Consider the following 22,625-nt stretch of genomic DNA (forward strand, 5'->3'; position numbering starts at 1 on the left):
GCAGCACACGGGCACGGCATTCCATGGTGCTGAGGGGGGAGGACGCAGAGGGAAAAATTTCCACCCTCTCCAGCGCAAGACCTAAATTTAGCCCCTTTTACGAGCGCTCTGGCAGGCGGCCGGGAGCTGTAACCAGGCTTTAAAAGCTCCCCAAGCCACCCCCCCATGGAACAACCAGCCTCATTTTGCCTTCACCAGGAGGAGGACGAGGAAGAGGGGCTTTGCTCTTGCTCCCCAGCAGGAGCTGGGGGTCGGGGGGGGCGTGGAAGCGGTGGATGAACGTGCAATCCGCGGCTGCTTTCCGCTCGGAGCGCAGCTTCCACCGCTCGGCATCGCCCGCCGGCTCCATGGAGCTTTTTGGGAGCTTTGTCCGGCCTCGTGGGGAGACCTTGGGGTTCCCAGGTGAGGGTTTATGTTGGGGGGGGACACCCCTGGTGAAATGTGGCTGGGATACAAAGAGGTGTTTAGGGGGGACCCCCCCACACTGATCCGCACCGCTCCTCTCCGGCAGCTCGGCCTGGCAGCACCGGCACGGTGAAGACCCTGGGCAATACCTATCAGTTCACGGTGGATGTCAGCGACTTTGCCCCCGAGGACATCATTGTCACCACCTCCAACAACCAGATCGAGGTGCACGCTGAGAAGGTGGGTGCTTCCTCCCTTCCCCGCTCACCCCCAACACGTGGGAGACCCCAAAATCCTCACCCAGCTCCCAGCCAACTTCCTAACGGCCCCACAGTGGTTTAATTCACCATTTCCTCGCCTTTTTTGCCCCAAATTTCATAGGAGCAAAGCCCACAAGACCCAACAAACTCATGCCTTGTAATCACCCATCCCAAGGGGGTGGTAACCAAAACCAGCACCTTTGTCCCCTGCTCTGATGCCACCCACATCCCTCGGGGAGACAAATATTATGACCACACACAAGGCGTGACCCAAGCCTCACCCAAGGGCAGGGAGCGACGAGCGCCCCAAAATCACCCCCTTTTCACCCGTTTTTCCCCCCCCCAGCTGGCTGCGGATGGCACAGTCATGAACACCTTCACCCACAAATGCCAGCTGCCTGAGGACGTGGACCCCACGTCGGTGTCGTCCTCGCTGGGGGACGATGGCACGTTGACCATCCGCGCTCAGCGCCAGCCCAAGCATCCCGACCACGTCCAGCAAACCTTCCGGACTGAGATCAAGATCTGAGGGGCCGGGGGGGTCCTTTCCCCCCCCATCACCTCCCTCAGTAATCATTCGGGTGGTTTAGGAAGGAGGTAGGGAATGGGAACGCTCCCCCTCGGGCTCACACCTGAGGGGTTGGCGTGGAGGGATGCATCCCATCACCCATCAGAGAAACTCCGGATAGGATTCCCGGCTCCGGTGACTTTTAGCTGGCAAATGGGTTGATGGGGAAGAGCCGGCGTGCCAAGAGCCCTGCCAGGAGGGAGGTTCCCTTCCCCGACCCTCAGCCATAGCTTGTCTCTGTATATACAGCTTGTGATAAATCACGGAGAATGCCTGACTCCTGCCTCCTCCTTTTTAACCTTTTCTTGATGTTTTCCCCCCAAAAGAGCTGCGGGTTCAGCCCCTTGGTAAGAGACATCACGAGCAACCCCTCTTTCCCAACAAAAACATGGACAAGGAGCTGCCACAACTCCCCTGTGCCCGTGGCCACGTTTATTTCCAGCCTGGGGTGACTCATATCTTCCCGGACGCTCTATTTCGGAGCCATTCCCTCAGCTGTCCGGCTGCCATCCCACCTGGAAAGGCACCAAATCCTCCTCTTCCACCACCCACCCGCACCCACCACCCTTGGGGAAGACCCAAGCAGTGCAACGAGCCAGCAGGATGGTGTGGCTTCATTTTGGGGGAGAGAAGGAGGGGCTCAAAAGCTGCCCTGAATGTCCCCCGCGGGCTCAGCTCCGTCTCCCCATGTGTACACACAAACAGGGACGCCCCGCTCCTGTTTATAGCTACCACACAGCACCCAGCTCGTGTTGCTGCTCCCGCCCTGAGGTCAACTTGTCCCTGTTTGTCCCCTTCGTGACTTGCTCTAACACACTTGCAGTGTGGAGGGATGCGCAGAGACACGTGTGGCTCCTCCATCACCTCCTCAAGGGGTGTCCTGCTCGCCCAGGGCATGTTCTGCTGCAGGAGGCTGCGAGGAAAAGTGTTTAAAAGTTGTTAAAAAGCCCTTTAATGGCTATAAAACGCCCCAGCACCACTTGGGAAACTGAAGCCGTGGAGGCGACGAGCAGCGGTGATGTCCTGTTGTCCAGCCGGGGTGATGGGATGTGTCTGCTCTGCCCCCAAAATGCCACCCCAGGGTGCTCAGGGTGCCCTGGGTGACCTGCTGTGGTCACAGATTGCCATCTAGTGGTGACAGGCCATGAAACCCCAGCAAAAAGAGGATGAAATCCCCTTTTTTCTCCCCGAAACTGGCTGCTTTTGCACAGGGGAGGTCTCTGAAGCAAGGAGCAGCGAGGGCTCAGAGCCCCAGCGCCCACAAACCCCGTTAGCCCTGGGCACACCAGGGAATGCATCCCTGAGGAGAAACAGGGTGATAGAAGGAGGAATATTGAGCTTTTGGGGTTGCCCAAACTCACTGGGACCTTCAGTGCTGTGGGAGCAGGGGTGGATGTTTGCACTTTTGGAGCTGGGCTCTCATATGGATGATATAGTTCATCATTTAGTGGCCGAACAGGCACAGACCCCGGTGTGGATGTGCCTATTCCTTGGACAGGCTTTGGAAATGGAGCTGCGGAAACCTCATGAGGTTCAACAAGGGCAAGGTCCCGAGCATGGGTCAGACCTGAGCGGGTTCACCTCACGCCCGCTCCCTGAGGAGACCCTCCGGGCCGCCATCACGGCACTGTCATGGCGGCGCCCACGGCGTCAGCGAGGGAACAGAGGGCGCCATTACCGCCCTCACCGCGCCCCTGCACGCCTGCGCCGCCGGGGGGCGGAGGAGGGCGACGCCGCTTCCGCCCGGCGCCAAGATGGCGGCGCCCTTTGTCTGGTCCGTGTCACGGTGAGCGCCGCCGGGCCCGGCATGGCAGGTAGGGGCGGCGGGGCCGGGGGGCGCCGGGGGGGTGTATGGGGGGGGGTTCGGGGCTGCGAGGGGAAGGGGGCCGTGGCCCCGCGCGCTGCTTGGGGGGCTGCCCCCCACAAGGAGCCGTTTCGGGGACACCGCGCTGTGGAACCGCTGTTTTAACGGGGGGGGGGGGCGGCATTGGGGTCCCCCCCGTCCCTTTAGCGCTCAGTGGGGCTGCGGCTTCTCGTCCGTCCCCCCCCGGGCTGTGCCCCCCACTTCGAGTGATCCCCCCCAGGCCGACATAGGGGGCCGGGGGGCGGCTGGTGCTCACCCTGTTGTGTCCCCCCCGCCCCGAGCTGTGGGGCGAGGAGCACAGCCCGTGCCCCACACGTGTGGGGCAGCCGCTGTCCGTCCCCCCCGGCAGCGCTGGCACCAGGCGCGGTGCCTGCCTGCGCAGCGGGGATGCCCCCAGCGAGCGGAGGAGATTTGGGGGAGCTTCGTGCGGCGGCTCAAGGGAGAAGGGTGCTTGTGTCCCGGCATCGTTCTGGGCGCTGACAGCCCGTCCTGGCTGTAGCTGCCCCTGCCGGGGCACGGCTGCTGTGTTCCATGGGCAAGGCGCGTTGCCTTAACTCCATTTCTGCACCAGAAGCTCCCGCTGGGGTGTCAGAGCCGGGGCAGCGCTCCTGAGGCAGGGTTTTGATGAGGAAAACAAGGATTTAGTACTAAAATCAGCCCGTGCTGCAGAGACGGGAGGTTTCCAGGGCAGAGCTCAGCGGCTCCTCTGGCTCCCTGCCTGCTGCAGCACAGGGCTCCGGTTACCTGCAGGCACAGGGGCAGCAGGAGCTGCACCAGCGCATCCATGCGCCTGAACGCTGGAAAACTGAGGGGTCTGGGGGGTGTCTGTTCAATGAGGGGTGACCAGAGAGTCTCTGCTCCCCCCTTTCCTCGTGTCATTCTCCTTTTAGTTCCTTTTCCCTGTGGTTTTTTAGCTACCCTGTCATCACTTGCAGTCATTTCTCTCGCCTTCTGGTTTTGCTGCTGACCACAAGCTCAGCCCTTCTGTATTTCACAACTTATTAACACATCCGTGTCTTGATCAGCCCTTAACTTTCATTTTAACTGAAAACCTTGCAGAATCAGTTCCTGGAAATGAGGACAGACTCCCCTTTGCAGAGACTGAAAGGAGCAGGGCTGCTTTGTTCCCCGAGCTGACACGCAGGAAGGGAGATGACGGTAGGCAGAAAGTAATCCCTTCTTTTTCTGTTCTCAGCATAAGATTGGAGGGCTGGATGGTGACAGCATCAAAAGGCAATATTTAAACCACTGGGTTTTTTCCTAATTTGTTGAGGTTTGGGGGTTTTTTTAATAGGTAGATGCTTGGGTGGCAGGTACAGGGTGAGATTAGTGTTGTTATAAGCTAGAGAGCTTAATGGAGCTTGTGTTGGAGCTCCCTGGGACTGTAGTCGCTGTATTTCTCTCTGTGAACACAGGCAGCAGATGGGGGTGTTCTCATAACGAAGCTTCTCTGTGATTAATTGGGTAATGAGAGACTCAGCAGAGAGGTTGGGAGGGGAAACCTCTGACAAGGTGAAATCAGGGGTGCCCAATGTCCTGGGTGGGTGACATCGGACCATGGCCCATTGAACGCCTCAGTTTGGGGCTGAGCTTTTCATCCCGTTTCTCCCAGGATGGCTGCGTAGAGACTGAGCTGAGCACTGGGAAAGGGGAATACTCTGAAGGAGAGCCACAACCATCTCGCCCGCAGACCCGGTCCTCTGGATATCTCCACTCCTTGCAGCACAGGGGTGAGTTCAGGCACCACTCCTGGCTTATGGGGGTTTTGTGACACGTGTCCTCAGGCAGTGCCAATAGTGTGGTGGGCCAGCAATGCCTGCTTTGGGAATTGCCCTCCCTGGATCCATCCCCGTTCTGGCACATCCCGTTCGGTTGGGGAAGGAGGTGGGTCTTGGCACTGGAGATGGGAACTGGCCTTACCCGAGCGGTGGCAAGGAACCAGGGTGGTGTTTTGGGTGCACTGTGGGGTTTTTGATCCAGATATTTGGGATTTTTAAGGCTTCGCCTCAGGGATTTTGGTGTACAAAGGAGATCTCGGCTGCTGGGGGACATTGGGCGCTGGGTTTGTGCTCTTGTGCTCCAAGGAAGCCATAAAGTGATGTTTACAGAGGAAACCACAGCAAAGATGAAGTTTTTCCAAAGGGATTGAGTTGCTTGGGATTTTGCTTCCTTTGCAAAGCTCAGATGTGAAGCTGAGGCGAGTCCAATCAGGGAGCAATCAAAATCATCATTCAGATGCAAAGTGCCTCCTACAAATTACCAAAAATAGCCTTTTAGTACATCAAACCATCCCAGTTTCTCAGGTCTCACTGCACAGAGCTTTCCCAGCAAAGAATGCAGCATTGTTTATCCTGCTGGGAAAACCCCCCCATTTTTCCCCACAACTTCCTTTGCAAACCTTACAGGGTTGTACCTATGTGGGGGTTTAGACAGATTTTAATCCAAAGACTTGATTTTTCTGGCTCTCAAGGGATGTATTTTGGGACAGGCTGTGGGTGTTTGGTTAAAAAGTAGCCCATGTTTTGGAGAGCTGGGGAGAGTCGCAGCAGTGAGTCAGTGAGTGGTATTCCTCATGGATCAGAGTTGGGAGCAGCACTGTTGCATGTCTTTGGTGATGACATGGACAGTGGGATCAAGGGTACCCTTGGGTGCTGATGACACCGAGCTGTGTGGTGCAGTCGACACGCTGGAGGGAAGGGATTGGATCCAGAGGGATCATGAGAGGATGGAGAGGTGGGACCATGTGAGCCTCATGAGGTTCAACAAGGGCAAGGGCAAGGTCCTGCCCCTGGGTTGGGGCAATCCCAGACACAGCTACAGGCTGGGGGAGACTGGATGGAGCAGCCCTGAGAGGGATTTGAGGATGTTGGTCAATGAGAAGCTCCCCATGACCCGGCTTCAGTGTGCGCTTGAGCCCAGAACCCCCCCGTGTGCTGGGCTGCACCCCCAGAGCGTGAGCAGCAGCTCAGGGAGGGGATCCTGCCCCTCTGCTGCGCTCTGGGGAGACCCCCCCTGCAGTCCTGATCCAGCTCTGGGGCAACAGCACAAGAGGGACGTGGAGCTGCTGGAGCGAGGCCAGAGGAGGCCCCGGAGCTGCTGCGAGGGCTGGAGCAGCTCTGCTCTGGAGCCAGGCTGAGAGAGCTGGGCTGGGGCAGCCTGGAGAAGAGAAGGCTCCTGAAGGGGAGACCTTAGAGCAGCTCCAGTGCCTAAAGGGGCTCCAGGAAACCTGGAGAGGGGCTTTGGACAAGGCCCTGTAGGGACAGGCCAAGGGAAATGGCTTTAACCTGCCAGAGGGGAGACTGAGATGAGCTCTGAGGCAGAAGCTCTTCCCTGTGAGGGTGCTGAGGCGCTGGCACAGGGTGCCCAGAGAAGCTGTGGCTGCCCCATCCCTGGCAGTGTTCAAGGCCAGGTTGGACACAGGGGCTTGGAGCAACCTGCTCTAGTGGAAGGTGTCCCTGCCCGTGCAGGGGTTGGAGCTGGAGGAGCTTTAAGGTTCCTTTAACCTAAACCACTCTGGGATTCTGTGATGAATTACAAAGACAAACAACACCTTTGGGGTGTGAAACTCTCTCTGTGATCTGATGATGTTGGAGGTGTCTGGGCTTCTCATTCCTGCTGGGAATGATTTTGGAAGCCAATTCATCCTTGGCCAGAAGATCTTTCACGGAGTGAGTTGCTAACACCCACAGCGGACAGGAGGAGGCTCCCTCTGCCCATGGTGCTCACCCGCTGTGCGCTTGTGCACACTCACATGGATCCAGAGGAAGGGACGTGCTCGCTGCTGCTGGGAATTAACCTGGTTTTATGGATCCAGACCTGTTGCCTTTCCCGGACCTAAGACTCCCTGTGCTGGTTTTAAGAGCTGGTAAAGTGGAAAAGCAACTGCTGTGTGCTGGAAACCTTCAGAGAGACACCGAGCACCGGCTTAGCATCGAATCCAACAGTGTTTCCCTGACCACAGCCTTGTTTCTTCCAGCATCCACAGCTTTGGGGACTTCCTGCCCTGGCAGGTTGAACAATAACAAGTCCCCATTTGCTTTCTCCTCCCTCCTTGCTCATTGCTTGCTCAGCAAGTGATGAAATGATCCCTTCAGCCCGCTCAGGAATCACGTTTTGGGTAAGAAAGCCAAGCGAAAGCTCTTCATTCTCTACCCTCAGGAGAAAACCCAACATGTGGCAGCACACCAAGCTCGTGGTGCCCCTCGAGCTTTGCCAACGAGGACCTGCTTGAAAAATGCCATTGAAAAATGGGCTTTTGTGGTTTTCCTGGGAGTTTGCAGCATTCCTGAGCCAAAGCCATGCTTCAAGCAGGGAGAGCTCCCTCCACACACACAGCACAAGATGAAAATCCCTCAATATCGTGACAGAAGCACCTAAAATGAGCCGGAACTTAATGATTTGGATATCTCTTTCCATGCTGTGCCCTCAGAGGGAGCAGTGGCACCCTCTGCTCACCAAAGGGACGATGGCACTTGTCTTTGTGGAGGCAGCAGGGTTCCTGCTCGCAGCTTGGACCAGTTGAGGAGCAATCAATGTGCTTTAAATGCTGTTGGGAGGGCAACAAATACATTGACTGTAGAATCAAGTCTCTCTCCAGCCCCGTGCTGGTGTTGTGGCTGTTCCAGGAGAGGTTTTGGGTTTGGTGTTGGAGGAGGTGGCTGTAGCAAGGAGCTGGAATTAGGCTTTTTGGGCCCTGTTTTTTAACTAACAGTGAGGCCAGGTTATGGTTGATGTGTGGCTTCGAGATCTGGGCCTTCATGGGCCTTTTGCTTCGTGGCCCTTTCTGATGTGGAATCAGCGTTTCAGATCCCTTCTCACCCCCTTTTCCTGGGATTTGTGGGTTCTTTTTGCTCCCCATAGCCATGGATTTCCCCCAGCACAGCAAACAAGTGCTGGAGCAGCTGAACCAGCAGCGGCAGCTGGGCTTGCTGTGTGACTGCACCTTCGTGGTGGACGGCATCGACTTCAAGGCCCACAAAGCCGTGCTGGCGGCCTGCAGCGAGTACTTCAGGATGCTCTTCGTCGACCAGAAGGACGTGGTGCACCTCGACATCAGCAACGCAGCAGGTAGGGAGGGGGGGGTTGTCCCACGTCCCTCTGAGCTGCTGGAACACACTTTGGTGCCCAGGGGCTGTTGTTTCACACGCTTTGGGCTTTTCAGAACTGTGTGGCTGAGCGCTGAGAGGGTGTTTCTGGTTGCGTCGCCTCCCTTGCAGGCCTGGGCCAGGTTCTGGAGTTCATGTACACGGCTAAGCTAAGCCTAAACCCTGACAACGTGGAAGATGTGTTGGCCGTGGCGGGTTTCCTCCAGATGCAGGAGATTGTCAGCGCTTGCAATGCTCTCAAGTCCCTCACTGCACCAGCAGAGAGCCCCCAGCCCCCTGCCGAGCTCGGTACGTACCCTCCTGCTTCCCAAAATTCATAGAATCATGGAATGGTTTGGGTTGGAAAGGACCTTAAGATCATCCAGCTCCAACTCCCTGCCACGGGCAGGGACACCTTCCACTAGAGCAGGTTGCTCCAAGCCCCTGTGTCCAACCTGGCCTTGAACACTGCCAGGGATGGGGCAGCCACAGCTTCTCTGGGCACCCTGTGCCAGCGCCTCAGCACCCTCACAGGGAAGAGCTTCTTTATTTCCAACCTAAATCTCCCCTGTTTCAGTTTGAACCCATCACCCCTTGTCCTATCACTCCAGTCCCTGATGAAGGTCCCTCTCCAGCATCCTTGTAGCCCCCTTCAGACACTGGAAGCTGCTCTGAGGTCTCCATGCAGCTTCTCTTCTCCAGGCTCAACAGCCCCGATGTGAGCACAGCCCAGAAATTGTCCCACAATGCAGCCACACTCTCTGGCCACCTTCCAAACCCACATCCTGGGTACATGTGGTGCACAGGGCCATCCAAATCTCCTTGTGCAGCACCAGCAGTTGAAGAAACAATTCCTTCAATCCTTATGGGATTTGGGAATCCTCCTAGCAGCCGCTGGGGCAGCAGAACCTGGATCTCTTTGCCTCTTCCCTCACAGCAGCTGATAAAGTGACCATCGAGGACAAGCCATCGGTAGCAGAAGCAGGGGGCGATCATGACAAACCCAAACTGGTTCCTCCTGACCTGGAGGGGAAGGAAGAGCCTCCCAAGGCACAGACAGAGCAACTGGGTGCCCACGAAGGTGAGACACCAACGGCTGGCACCCCAAATCCTGCATCACCCCCCAGCACACCCTGTCCTGCTGCCAGGCTCTGCTGTATGAAGGCGGTGTGTGTCCTGGGACGTGCCTGAGGTGCTCTTTTGGTTGCAGGGGCAGATGCTGCCACACGAGAGGGTCCCAGCACCGCAGGTCCTGGCTGCCCGGAGAGCGTGGTCAGCAGCAGCAGCCCCGCAGTGAAGGGCAGCATCTCTCAGGGCACTGAAGCAGGAGGTGTGTTGAGGAGCGAGGGTGATGGTGAGGACTTTGCTGCCTGCTCCTTCCATTCAGCAGAGCTGAAACAACCCCGGGCAGGGGTTGGACCCTGCTTTTCTGGGCAATAATAGTGTTTGTGTGAGTTTTGCTGGGCCAACGCTGCCTCCTGTGTGTCACAGGAGCCTATGGGAGCAGTTTTCCTGGGGCAGAGGTAGGAAAGGTTGGGAAATGCTCCTGTGTCTGTGCAAGTGGTTGGATTTTAGGGCTAATAACCTGCAAATCCAAACTGGCTGCAGGTAGGGCTCTCAGCACCAGTGCCTTGCGTTTTGCTGCTCTCAATCTTTACCATCCTCATTTTCTAACTCCTCACAGAGCTGGAAGGGAAGGAAGAAGAGGGGGAAATGACAGCAGAGGAGGAAGAGGAGGCCAAAATTCCTGAGGAAGAGCAGCCCCGGTTGGAAAACGGAGAAACCGCCGAGGACAACGAATCCGGGAGCACCGACTCCGGGCAGGAAAACTCGGGAGAATCCCGCCTGCTGCGTTCAGGAACTTACAGCGACAGGACCGAGTCCAAAGCCTACGGCTCCATCACACACAAGTGTGAGGTGAGGCTGGTCCCAGCCCCGAGTGGTGCCTCTGCTCCCTTGGGGCCAGCGGGTGCCAGCGTCCCTCTGTGTCCCCCAGGACTGCGGGAAGGAGTTCACCCACACCGGCAACTTCAAGCGCCACATCCGCATCCACACGGGCGAGAAGCCCTTCTCCTGCAGGGAGTGTAACAAAGCCTTCTCCGACCCGGCCGCTTGCAAAGCCCACGAGAAGACCCACAGGTACCGGAGCTGCCACCGGGATGGGAAGAGCTCGGAGGCTCTGGTGGCTGGGGAAGGGTTGGAGGAAGAGGTTGGTGTTGGTCCAGCAGCCACCGCGGGCTCAGCGCTGGGGGGCTCTGAGAGGCTCGTTGCAGGGAGCGGCCATGGGAAGGGCTGAAAGATGTGGCTTTTGCCACATAAGATCAAATCCTGATGGAAGGTGTTGGGTTGGTGCGGGAGGAAATCTGTCTGTGCCCTCCTTCCCTTGCTTCAGGACATGCTGTGGGATCCGGAGGGGTCTGGCTGGGGGTGCTGGAGCTTGGATTGGGGTGCTGGAGCTCAGATAGAGGATGCTGGAGCTTGGATTGGGGTGCTGGAGCTCACATGGGGAGCAGTGGAGCTCAGATGGAGGGTGGTGGAGCTCGGATTGGGGCGCTGGAACTTGGATGGGGAGCATTGGAGCTTGGATTGGGGGTGCTGGAGCTCAAACTGGGGGCACTGGAGCTCGGATTGGGGGTGGTGCAGCTTGGATTGGGATGCTGGAGCTTGGGGGGGCACCCAAGGGCAATGCTTGAATTGGAGTAGTGGAGCTTGGATTGGGTGTGCTGGAGTTTGGGTGGGGGGTACTGGAGCTCGGATCAGGGTGATAGAGCTCGGGGGGGGAGATTGGAGCTTGAATTAGAGTAGTAGAGCTTGGATTGGGGGTGCTGGACCTTGGATGGGGGGCACTGGAGCTCGGATTGGGGGTGCTGGACCTCGGATTGGGGGCTCTGGAGCTTGGATGGGGGTGCTGGAGCTTGGATCGGGGCTCTGGAGCTCAGATTCAGGGTGCTGGAGCTCGAATGGGGGGCTCTGGAGCTCGGCTGGGGGGTGCTGGAGCTCGAATTGGGGCTGGTGGAGCACAGATGGGGGATGCTGGAGCTCGAATTAGAGTAGTAGAGCTCGGATTGGGGCTGGTGGAGCTCGGCTGGGGGGTGCTGGAGCTCGGATTGGGGGTGCTGGAGCTCAGCTGGGGGGTGCTGGAGCTCGGATGGGGGTCTCTGGAGCTCAGATGGGGTCTCTGGAGCTCAGATGGGGGTGCTGGAGCTCAGATTGGGGTGCTGGAGCTCGGATGGGGGCTGGTGGAGCTCAGATTGGGGGGTGCTGGAGCTCAGATGGGGGCGCTGGAGCTCGGATGGGGGCTCTGGAGCTCAGATTGGGGGGTGCTGGAGCTCAGATGGGGGCGCTGGAGCTCGGATGGGGGCTCTGGAGCTCAGATTGGGGGGTGCTGGAGCTCGGATGGGGGCTCTGGAGCTCAGATTGGGGGGTGCTGGAGCTCGGATGGGGGCTCTGGAGCTCAGATTGGGGGGTGCTGGAGCTCGGATGGGGGCTCTGGAGCTCAGATTGGGGGGTGCTGGAGCTCGGATGGGGGCTCTGGAGCTCCGCAGCCTGGTTCCTCCCCCACGCTGTGCCACGGCCGTGCCCCCCGCAGCCCGCTGAAGCCGTACGGCTGCGAGGAGTGCGGGAAGAGCTACCGGCTCATCAGCCTCCTGAACCTGCACAAGAAGCGGCACACGGGGGAGGCCAAGTACCGCTGCGACGACTGCGGCAAGCTCTTCACCACCTCGGGCAACCTGAAGCGGCACCAGCTGGTGCACAGCGGGGAGAAGCCCTACCAGTGCGACTACTGCGGGCGCTCCTTCTCCGACCCCACCTCCAAAATGCGCCACCTCGAGACCCACGACACCGACAAGGAGCACAAGTGTCCCCACTGCGACAAGAAGTTCAACCAGGTGAGGTGGGCTCAGGGAAGAGCCGGACCCGCGGCGGTTTGGAGCCTTCCAGAAGGAGATGGACTGATGGTTGTTTTTTTGGGGGGGGGGGGGGGGTGTCTGTGTTGGTCCCCAGGTGGGGAATTTGAAGGCTCACTTGAAGATTCACATCGCGGATGGGCCGCTCAAGTGTCGGGAGTGCGGGAAGCAGTTCACCACTTCAGGTAGTGTGGGGCTGGGTGATGAGGTTGGGGTGGATCAGGGGGAATAGGGACTGCTCTGTGTCCGGATCGGAGCTGGAGGGAGGATTTCATCCTGGCTTTAAACCTCTCACTGTGGTGTATGAATGTTTCTCCCTCTACGGGGCATCCCCTGTGGGATTGCGCCCTAGGAATGCCCCTGGAAGGAGCCTTTGATCCAGCTTCTGGGGATGGGGAAGTCTCCTCCCATCTTCCCAAACCACTGCAGAGCTGGAGGGGTCCGAATGAGCCCAACAGCACCTCTCTGTCCCCTCAAAACTCAGTGCTTGTTCTGCCTGTCCCCACCACCGCATTATCACCCATCCTTGGCTCTGGGCGAGGTGCCCTTCAATCCCTCTGTAAACAGCCACAGGCTTTCCCAAGGGAGCTTCCAGGGTGCTGGGAAGGAGGGATGGGGGGTGCTGCTGTCCCTGTGCCCCACAACTGACCCTCGTCTGCTCCCTCAGGGAACCTCAAGCGGCACCTGCGGATCCACAGCGGGGAGAAGCCCTATGTCTGTGTCCACTGCCAGCGCCAGTTCGCCGACCCCGGGGCGCTGCAGCGGCACGTCCGCATCCACACGGGTGAGTGAGGCAGCTCTGTGCTTTCCCATTGGATCCGGGGGGGGGGGAATCTCGGCGTTGGTGACCCCCCCACGCACCTTTCCTATGTTATTCCATAGGGGAGAAGCCGTGCCAGTGCTTGATCTGCGGGAAAGCCTTCACCCAGGCGAGCTCCCTCATTGCCCACGTGCGGCAGCACACGGGGGAGAAGCCCTACGTCTGCGAGCGCTGCGGGAAGAGGTGAGGGTCCACGCTGGGAATACGGGCTGGAGGTGCCAGGGTGTCACCTCTGGGGACAGGGACTGTGGTGACAACTGTGTCCCCCCCCCTCCAGGTTCGTGCAGTCGAGCCAACTGGCCAACCACATCCGCCACCACGACAACATCCGGCCCCACAAGTGCACTGTCTGCAACAAAGCCTTTGTCAACGTGGGCGACCTCTCCAAGCACATCATCATCCACACTGGTGCGTGCACGAGGCTCCAACACCCCCAATCCTTAGCCACCTTCCCCCCATCTTTAGCTGAACACAACCCGGCTTGAGCCCAGAACCCCCCCGTGTGCTGGGCTGCACCCCCAGAGCGTGAGCAGCAGCTCAGGGAGGGGATCCTGCCCCTCTGCTGCGCTCTGGGGAGACCCCCCCTGCAGTCCTGATCCAGCTCTGGGGCAACAGCACAAGAGGGACGTGGAGCTGCTGCAGCGAGGCCAGAGGAGGCCCCGGAGCTGCTGCGAGGGCTGGAGCAGCTCTGCTCTGGAGCCAGGCTGAGAGAGCTGGGCTGGGGCAGCCTGGAGAAGAGAATGCTCCTGAAGGGGAGACCTTAGAGCAGCTCCAGGGCCTAAAGGGGCTCCAGGAAACCTGGAGAGGGGCTTTGGACAAGGGATGGAGGGACAGGCCAAGGGGAATGGCTTTAACCTGCCAGAGGGGAGATTGAGATGAGCTCTGAGGCAGAAGCTCTTCCCTGTGAGGGTGCTGAGGCGCTGGCACAGACTTTTCCCAGAGAAGCTGTGGCTGCCCCATCCCTGGCAGTGTTCAAGGCCAGGTTGGACACAGGGGCTTGGAGCAACCTGCTCTAGTGGAAGGTGTCCCTGCCCATGGCAGGGGGTTGGAACTGGGTGAGCTTTAAGGTCCCTTCAACCCAAACCAGGCTGGGGTTCTGTGATTCTAACCACCTCCCTAAATCCCTCCTCTCACCCCAGGGGAGAAGCCGTTCCTGTGTGATAAGTGTGGTCGGGGCTTCAACCGGGTGGACAACCTGCGCTCCCACGTGAAGACCGTGCACCAGGGCAAGGCTGGGATCAAAATCCTGGAGCCGGAGGAAGGCGACGAGGTCAACATCGTCACGGTGGCTTCCGATGACATGGTGACATTGGCCACCGAGGCGCTGGCTGCCACCGCTGTCACCCAGCTCACAGGTGAGCCTGGGGCCTTCCTGGAAGGGAAACATCCATAGGGTGCAGTCTGGGGATCCAGGAGCTGTCCCAAAAGCAAAGTTTATCCATGGCAAGAGCCATTTGGGAAGGGAATCTTATTCGTAGGGTGCAGTTTGGGGGTCTTAGACCCATTCCAGAAGGGAAACTTATCTATGAGGTGCAGCTTGGGGGTCCCAAGAGCCATTCTGGATGTGAAACTTATCCCTAGGGTGCAGTTTGGGGATCCAGGAGCCATTCCACAAGTGAGGTTTGTCCACCGGATGCAGTGCGGGGATTCCAAGAGCCATTCCAGAAGGGAAAATTAGCTATCGGGTGCAGGCTGGGGGTCTTGGAACCATTCTGGAAGGGAAACTTACCCATAGGCTGCAGCTTGGGGATTCCCATTCCAAAAGCAAGGTATATCCATGAGGCGCAGCACAGGGCTCCTGGAGCTATCCTAAAGGATATTGGAGGCTTATCCATGGGGTGCAGCACCCATTGTCGTGGCGTCAAGGTTGGGAAACAGCACAGCTTGGCATGGTCTGCCCTTAACCCCCACAATGGGCACATCCCAGCATCCCGCTCCAGCCGGGATCCCCCTGATCCCGTTTTCCCCCTCTCCCGCAGTGGTGCCGGTGGCGGCCGCCGTGACCGCGGACGAGACCGAAGCGCTTAAAGCCGAGATCACCAAAGCAGTGAAGCAAGTGCAGGAGGCGGGTGAGCAGCAACAGGGCCACGGGGAAAGGGGGGGCTCAGCCGTGTACCCCCATTCCCCCCCCATTCCATCCATCCCCCCCCTTTTTCCCTTGCAGATCCCAACACCCAGATCCTTTACGCCTGCGATTCCTGCGGGGAGAAGTTCCTGGACGCCAGCAGCCTGGCGCAGCACGTCCGCATCCACACGGCTCAGGCGCTCGTCATGTTCCAGGCCGACACGGACTTTTACCAGCAGTACGGCCCCGCCGGCGCCTGGCACACGGAGCAGGTCATTCCCGCTGGAGAGCTGCTCTTCCGCACCCGGGATGCTGCCCCCGAGCCCCCCCCGGCCCCTTTGGGTCCCCAACCTGCGGCTGGAGAGGGGCAGCCCCCCCCCGAGTGACCCCGACACCCCCCACCTCCCCCTTCGCCTTTATTTAAGAGACAGTGCTGGGAATGGGTGTAAAAAGTGGATTTCGGGAAGGAGACGGAATAAATGGCAATATTTTCTAAGGGCTGGTGCTTGGGGGGGGGGGGATGGTGCTGGAAGGTTGTGCCCCCCCCCCCCGGTGATGCTGGAGGGGGAAGAGGGGGGGGCACAGAGGGTGGGATCTGTTGGAAATGGAGATAATGAAGATGATAAAGGGTCATTTAGGGTTTGCATCTTACGGGGAGGCCCAGGTTCAGGGGTGGCTTTGGGGCCACATCCAGGCTCTTCCCAGGAGCACAGACCCAATCCCAGGGGTCCTGGGGCCCCTGGAGGCAGGATCAGGCCTGAAACATCCCCCCCCAGCACCCTGGGATGTGGGATGGACACACGGACAGACACCCCTATGGCTCCTCCTGGGGGCAGAGCCAGACCCTTCACCTCCCTCCCAGTCCGTGTGTCCGTCTGTCTGTGTGTCTGGAGCTGGGATCAGGCCTGAGCCCCCCCCACCAACCACCTTCCAGGGCTCCAGGGTTGGAGACTGGGTTGGACACACAGAGAGTTGCATGTTCATGTGGAAACAGGGATGGGTGGACACACAGGGCGGGGACAGATGGACACGTGGGTTGTGAGTGGGGCCTTTGGGGCAGGATGTGGCGTCTGGGGGGTGGGAGCAAGTGTCCATGTGTCCATCCATCCATGTGGAGGTGTGACAAGTGTCCGTGTGTCCAGGGGTACAGATGACTCTGTGTGTCCCCCACTCCATGCATCTGCCTGTGCTTTGGGCTGGACAGGACCTGTCCATGTGTCTGTCTGTCCATGTAACTGTCCAGCTGTCTGTGCCCCATCCATGTGTCCACATCCAACCATCCGTGCATCCATCCATACCAGTGTCCATGTGTCCGTCTGTCCGTGCGGCCGCAGCTCAGCCCATCCCCTGCTCCCCCTGCTTCAGCACCATGGGCTGGGGAAAGGCAAAAGGGACAGAGGGACAAGGGGACGGGGGGATGGGTGCCTGTACCACTGGACACACGGACAGTCAGATGTACAGCCGCACTGACGGGTGGTGGATGGACACGTGCCCATCCAGCCAGATGCATGGACATGGATGGACACATGGACTGTTACAAGCTCAGATGTATGGACAGATCCATGTCCAGCTGGACACACGGACAGTTGCCTGTCCATCTGGATGCATGGATGGGTGGATGGACACACGGACACACAGATGTCTGTGCCACGTTCAACTAGAAACAGGGGTGGCTGCAGGTCCTGCTGGACACTAGGACGGGCGTGAGTCCAGACAGGCACATGGATGGATGGTTGGATCCAGCTGGACAGATGGACAGGAGCATGTTCAGGTGGACACTGGGTGGTTGCTCAGCGGCTGGATGGGTGAACAGGCAGATGGACAGTTGTACATCCAGCCGGCTACATGGACACCTGTATGTGCAGAGACAGACACCACCCCCCCCAACACTCACCTCATCAACCCATCAGCACAAAATCCCCGACCCCCAGACTGGACTTTTTTTGCCCAAAGGCCCCGCTCACAATCCCTGGTTCTGGATGCATGGAGAGGGCACAGACACATGGACTGGGGCTGGTTGTGTGTCTGTCCTGCCTCAGTCCGTGTGTCTGTCTGGCCCTGCAGCCACCCATTGCCACTTGACTGTACAAGTGTCCGTGTGTCCTTGCCCAGTCTGTGTGTCCATCCCTACCCCGGGGCTCTGGTGAGGGGTGCTCAGGCCCAATCCCAGCTCCAGACACATGGATGGGCACAGACGGACACACGGACTATGGGGGTTGGTGGTGAAGGGGCTGATCCTGCCCATGTGGCTTCATGGGGGAGCCATACATGTGGCTCAACATCCAACTGTCCATCCCCATATCCGTCTCCCACCCTGGCCTGCTGGGAGGGGGGGTGTCTCAGGCCCAATCCTGCCTCCTTGCCCCCCCCAACACTTGCCTGGGGGGTGTCTGTGCCCCAGGATGAGCCTGGATGTGGTCCTGGATCCCCTCATCCATCCCCATGTCTCCCCCTTACCAGGGACCCACACCCCCTCTCTTGGCCCCAAGTGGGACAAAGGACACAAGGGGTCCTTTCACACAAGGGGGTCCTTTGACAGAAGGAGGGGGCTGGAGCCCCCCTCCCACCCCAACACAGAGGAGGAGGATGAGGGCCCCCCCCTTTATCCTCCCTCCTCTCCCCCCCCCCAGCTGCTTCCAGGGCATCCACCCTCCACATCTTTTCACTCTCATATTTTTTTACCAAATCCTCTTGATTTTAACCCATTTGCATCAACAGCGATGAACTGAGGGGGAGGTTCAGTGGCTCCCACCATCGCACCAGTCCCACACCAGAGGCCAGTGTGGTTTTGGGTGTAAAACCAGTGAAAAAGGTGAATTCTGGTGTTTGGGTTTAACTCTGGTGCTTTAAAGTGGGAAACGGACATTTTTGAGTAGTTGTGGTGAAAGCAGGGGGGAAAAAAATGGCAACTTTTGGTTTCCAACCCCTATTTCTGGGGAAAACCAAGAGATTTGGGTGATTCTGCTTCAAATACCTTTGATGGTTTTAAACCAAACTTGGCCCCCCCAACCCCCACCCCCGGCCAATGGAGCACAAACAGGCACTGAGTGTTTTGTATTTTTTAATAAAGTTTGTAATCCAATGGACACACAAAACAAAACTGCTGAGGAAAAAACCAAAAAAAAAAAAAAAAACCAAAAAAAAAAAACAAACAAACAAAAAAAAAACCAAAAAAAAAAAAAAAACCAAAACAGGAAAAATAAACCAGTTCCATAAATTAATAAAGTGTTATCGGGGGGGGAGGGGGGAAGTCTTTGTACAAGTGTAAAACACTTCCACAGCGGATGAGGCGGGGGGTGGTTAAATGAAGCACTTACAAATGGGTGACAATACAAAGTCTGAGTATGAAAATAAGATTTTTTTTCTCTGAAAACACTTTTTTTTTTTTCTTTTTGTTTGGTTTTTTTTTGTGGGGTTTTTTTTTGTCTTTTTTTTTGTCTTTTCTTTTTTTGGCACAGATTAAAAAAAAATGTATGTTGTGGGGAATCTGGATTTTCTTTTTTTTTTTTCTTTTCGTTTTTTTTTTCCTTTTTTTGTTGGTTTTTTTTTTTTTTGTCTTTTTTTAAAGTCAGTATTATATATATTTATATATATTATATATATATTTATATATACACACACCCACTGAGTTCTGCATATCCCACCGGGAAGGAAACAAAAAAAAAAATCTCTCCCTTTCGTGTTATGTTTGAGGGTTTTTTTGTCTATTTTTCTCTTTTCTGTTGGGTTTCTCAGTGTAAACTGTACATCCCAGATGAAGAGAAGACGCTGCAGCGGGGGGGCGAGCGCAGGAGAGGGAGGTTCACATCCAGAGCGGAACAAAAACCGGGGCGGGAGGGGGGGAAAAAAGAAGGAAAAAGGCAAAACCAAGCGATAAAGTCAACTAAAACCAACTCAAGCGAAGGGGGTGATGTGTGAAATGCTCCTTGACCCACAGATCTCGGCGGAAGGCCCCAGGTCCTGCGTTTCTAAGTCCACGGCGCGTTTCGATGTGTGTCAAGAACATCCAGAGCGTCACAGCGTGTCTCCAACTGTGCAAAGGTCCGAGTCACTCATTTAGTGCAAAGGCAGTTCAGGTTCTATTTTATTTTTTTTTTTTTCCTTTTTTTGTTAAAAAAAATAAGCCATCCTTTGTCTTTTTGTCTTTTTTTTTTTTTTTTTCTTCCCCAAAAGGAGGCACGGGAACCCCAAACCAGGCGCCTGCTGAGTGCAGCCGTTGTCCATAAGCTAAAGCAATATGTAAACATCCAGGGGAGCAGATCCGCTCCCCAGCGACAGTTTGATCGAGGCCGGTCAGGGCAGGAGGCTGGTATCTGGCAGCATTTTCTTGGTTCATTCCTTTCTCTCTTGTTTTTTTATTTATATTTTTACATTAATTCTCTTTTTTTCGGTGTGTGGTTTTTGTGGGCTCTTGTGTGGTTGGTTGGTTGGTTTGTGGTTTGTTTTTTTTTTTTTGCTGCAGGGCCTTGGAAAAAGGAAAACAAAACGACTTAAAAACTCAAACCCGACTCGAGTCAGTGCGTGGCGAAGGGCTCACACGGAGGCGATGACGATCATCAGGTGAGGGGAGATGTTGGAGATGCTGGCGAGCAGGTCCGGGGCCAGGCGGGAGAGGTGGCTTTCCGAAAACTCACAGGGTGGGAAGATCTGCAGAACGTAGGCAGGCTGCAAGGAGGGAAAAACAGGGATCAGAGCGGAGCCAGGGCGAGGGGGGATAAAACGGGTGGGGTTTGGGTGTTTAAGGGCTCAACCAGCACAACCGTGCACAAAAGGTGATGCTGTTCGGTGTGATTCCCAAGGAAGGGAACTTTTCCACACCGGGGATGTAAGACCTGGCTGGTTTTATCAGGAAAGGCTGAAAAATTCCCATTATCATTCCAGCGCTGACAGCTCGTTCTGAGCTGTTTACACCCAAGGAACACATTCAATTTGATTCAATGCAACAAGACACCAGGAGTAAATGCTCCACATCACCAACGTCTTGTATACGTGGCCAAGAGCAAGAAATCCCTAGGTATCCTGGAAAAATCAGGATGCAACAAGAAGACTCCAAACACAGAAGAGCTGGAAAACAGGCTTGGTTTGGTTTAGGCTGGAGCCGCAGGGCTGTGAGTGCAGTGAACAGACTTTTGGGGGTTTTTGGGGATCATTTTCAGTAACTACATCCATTATACTGGTGTGGTTTTGAGTGGTGATGTAAGAAGCCAGCACAGTAGATGTGGGGGGTTTGTTTCCATACTAAACCAGGCAGCTCAACTATACCCTTAAGCAAAGACGGGAAGGCCGGATACATCCCATTATCTGTCAATGCAGTTTATCTACAGCATTCCGGGGCTTTCCCTGCCTGTACCTGGTTAGAGCCGGGGTTGGGCACGTTGATGATCCCTGCAGCCTGCTTGGCCTGCAGGTAGCTGATGAACGCAGCCTTGAGCGACTCCGTCTGATTCACCACGTCCTCCTGGTCTCGGCCACAAGGCAAGGCCAGCAACAGGCAGTAATCGCTCTCCACCTGCAAGAAAATACACTCATGAAGGCAGATGTTTGCTGGGAATGGGCCTCTTCCTGACACACATCCATTATCTGCAGTGGAAAATCCTACCTCTGAACTCCTACCAAGTTATGACAGACTTGCTGACAGCTGGGCTGGCCCAGGCGATGGTGAAAAGGTCTGAAAACTGATTTCCACTGCCCTGAATTCCACTTCCCACCTTACTCAGGCTCTTGGAGGCAGCAGGAATTTGTTCCAGGGCTGAGGGGTGGGTGCCTTCAAAGGTTTCCCACCTCCACCATTCCCTTTTCTACCAATACGTACTGCAATCCGTATCACACGCTCTCTGGGATGCAGGAATCACACCCACCTACTACCAGAACCCCAAAATAACGTGACAAAAGGAACGAGCACCCAAGTTTGTGGCAGGAGCGGTGGGGTTTGTTACCCAGCTGGTAAGACCAGCCCTGTTTTTGGCACACAGGTTTTAGCTGTTCCCAAACACCCCGTCCCAGCCCCTCACCATCATCCTGCGTGCGACTCCCTCCAGCTGCGAGGCCTCGAGCCGCATGCGCTGGGCGATGCGCAGCGGGGGTCCCCCCTCCGGCGCCGGCAGCGACCGGTGAGCCAGGACGTTGTTACCGGAGACAAAGTGGAGCTGAACGGCGGCCGTGTCGTTCTTCAGAGCCAAGAGGCCCTGCCAGACAATGGGGTATTTCTGGGAAGAGAGGAGAGGGAATATTAAACACAAACAAAGGACGTGGAGCTGTTGGAGCGAGGCCAGAGGAGGCCCTGGAGCTGCTGCGAGGGCTGGAGCAGCTCTGCTCTGGAGCCAGGCTGAGAGAGCTGGGCTGGGGCAGCCTGGAGAAGAGAAGGCTCCTGAAGGGGACACCTTAGAGCAGCTCCAGGGCCTAAAGGGGCTCCAGGAAACCTGGAAAGGGGCTTTGGACAAGGGATGGAGGGACAGGACAAGGGGAATGGCTTTAACCTGCCAGAGGGGAGATTGAGATGAGCTCTGAGGCAGAAGCTCTTCCCTGTGAGGGTGCTGAGGCGCTGGCACAGGGTGCCCAGAGAAGCTGTGGCTGCCCCATCCCTGGCAGTGTTCAAGGCCAGGTTGGACACAGGGGCTTGGAGCAACCTGCTCTAGTGGAAGGTGTCCCTGCCCGTGGCAGGGGGTTGGAGCTAGAGGAGCTTTAAGGTCCTTTCCAACCCAAACCAGTCTGGGTTCTGTGATTCACGCTGCCTTACTGTGAGGATCTAGTAAACGTGGCTAAAATTCACCAGGGACAGAAACAGCCCAGGGAGCTGACAGATGATCGATCTCCTTCTCTACGTCTGACGTGTGTGATGCCAAGAGAGGTCAGTTTTGGTACCAGAGGCCAGTCAAGCTACACAGAACCTGATTATTTCTCCCTGGCCAGGAGAAGAGGATGGAGCAATACTCACCGTCAGAAGCTGAACCATATCCACAGGTCTCTGCGACACAGGGTGAGGAGACGGCTCCTGTTTGAGCGCAGACTGGGGCTCAGGGCGATTGAGGGGCAGCCCCGGCGGGGCCCCGGCACCTGATGTCGTGGGGATAAACATGGATTGCTTGGGAACAGCCTGGGGTTGGTGCGGTGATGGAAGATCCTGCTTGATTGAAATGGCCACAGGCGAAGGGTAGGAGGTCTGGCCCGTGTCCCCTTGTGCCCTCTGAAGGTGGACGTGAGGGTCTATCTGTGCTGCATGCCTATTTACAGTGGGGTGGTGACTCTGCTCCGGCCCTGCTGCCGCTTGGCCCTTGGGATCCTGAGGGATCTGAGGGGTCTTGCTGCGAACTGGCTGGCTGGGGTGCGAGTGTTCGCCCTCCGACAGACCCTGGGAAGCAGGCAGCAGGGAGAAAGGCAAGGTTTTAGGCAATGGGCATATCAGAACTTGTTAATTCAAGGACAAAGCTGCCAGGACACCATCAGATCGCTGGTGGAGAAATGTGGGTCTCCACAACACAGCGCCAGCCCTGCTGTGGTGGTGCCTGGACTAGTCCCCCCCATTCCGAGGCCACCCCAGCAGACTCTCACACCTGAGAGCTGAAACCACAGCCCCTGAATCCTGTCCCGTGCCCATTCTTAGCCACAGCATCCATCCAAGAATGTCTGGCCTACGCACCACCCCAATGCTGAC

At 56.9% G+C, this 22,625-nt stretch overlaps 3 protein-coding genes across 15 annotated transcripts in view; 2 read left to right on the plus strand and 1 right to left on the minus strand.

Moving 5' to 3' along the window:
- Position 1: 1 nt before the first annotated feature.
- Positions 2–1,510, plus strand: HSPB7 (heat shock protein family B (small) member 7). Its single transcript, XM_030507889.1, has 3 exons — positions 2–402; positions 512–645; positions 1,012–1,510. Exons 1-3 carry the CDS (start codon positions 276–278, stop codon positions 1,192–1,194), a joined length of 444 nt encoding a protein of 147 aa, XP_030363749.1. The 5' UTR covers positions 2–275; the 3' UTR covers positions 1,195–1,510.
- A 1,437-nt stretch (positions 1,511–2,947) lies between these two features.
- ZBTB17 (zinc finger and BTB domain containing 17) lies at positions 2,948–15,470 on the plus strand. Of its 6 annotated transcripts, none has more exons than XM_030507909.1 (17): positions 2,948–3,047; positions 4,157–4,255; positions 4,710–4,827; positions 7,958–8,164; positions 8,259–8,490; positions 9,119–9,262; positions 9,392–9,535; positions 9,866–10,098; positions 10,178–10,320; positions 11,771–12,071; positions 12,187–12,274; positions 12,757–12,873; positions 12,972–13,092; positions 13,187–13,317; positions 14,049–14,264; positions 14,889–14,978; positions 15,074–15,470. In XM_030507909.1, the coding sequence occupies exons 5-17, from the start codon at positions 8,337–8,339 to the stop codon at positions 15,358–15,360; spliced, it is 2,169 nt and encodes a 722-aa protein (XP_030363769.1). In that variant the 5' UTR covers positions 2,948–3,047; positions 4,157–4,255; positions 4,710–4,827; positions 7,958–8,164; positions 8,259–8,336; the 3' UTR covers positions 15,361–15,470. The 6 variants fall into 6 exon arrangements, with proteins under 6 accessions (XP_030363769.1, XP_030363770.1, XP_030363765.1 ...); XM_030507910.1 differs by having other exon boundaries at positions 9,122–9,262; positions 9,392–9,511; XM_030507905.1 differs by having other exon boundaries at positions 8,314–8,490.
- A 3,648-nt stretch (positions 15,471–19,118) lies between these two features.
- Positions 19,119–22,625, minus strand: part of SPEN (spen family transcriptional repressor) — a 67,405-nt gene continuing 63,898 nt past the window's right edge. For all 8 annotated transcript variants that reach the window (XM_030507894.1, XM_030507893.1, XM_030507892.1 and 5 more), the window contains 4 exons: positions 21,909–22,322; positions 20,986–21,180; positions 20,325–20,483; positions 19,119–19,639 (listed from right to left, as the gene is read on the minus strand). In XM_030507894.1, the coding sequence (XP_030363754.1) occupies positions 19,508–19,639; positions 20,325–20,483; positions 20,986–21,180; positions 21,909–22,322 (900 nt within the window). In that variant the 3' untranslated portion in view covers positions 19,119–19,507. The remainder of the gene's footprint in view (positions 19,640–20,324; positions 20,484–20,985; positions 21,181–21,908; positions 22,323–22,625) is intronic.

Source organism: Strigops habroptila, chromosome 16 (assembly GCF_004027225.2).
Source record: "Strigops habroptila isolate Jane chromosome 16, bStrHab1.2.pri, whole genome shotgun sequence".
Lineage (NCBI taxonomy): Eukaryota > Metazoa > Chordata > Aves > Psittaciformes > Psittacidae > Strigops > Strigops habroptila.

Coding starts and splice junctions, on each gene's coding strand:
- HSPB7 (XM_030507889.1), top strand. CDS start 276: ATGAACGTGCAATCCGCGGCTGCTTTCCGCTCGGAGCGCAGCTTCCAC. Junction 403..511: donor GGAGACCTTGGGGTTCCCAG/GTGAGGGTTTAT, acceptor CCTCTCCGGCAG/CTCGGCCTGGCAGCACCGGC. Junction 646..1,011: donor TCGAGGTGCACGCTGAGAAG/GTGGGTGCTTCC, acceptor TCCCCCCCCCAG/CTGGCTGCGGATGGCACAGT.
- ZBTB17 (XM_030507905.1), top strand. Junction 8,491..9,118: donor CCAGCCCCCTGCCGAGCTCG/GTACGTACCCTC, acceptor CTTCCCTCACAG/CAGCTGATAAAGTGACCATC. Junction 9,536..9,865: donor GTTGAGGAGCGAGGGTGATG/GTGAGGACTTTG, acceptor AACTCCTCACAG/AGCTGGAAGGGAAGGAAGAA.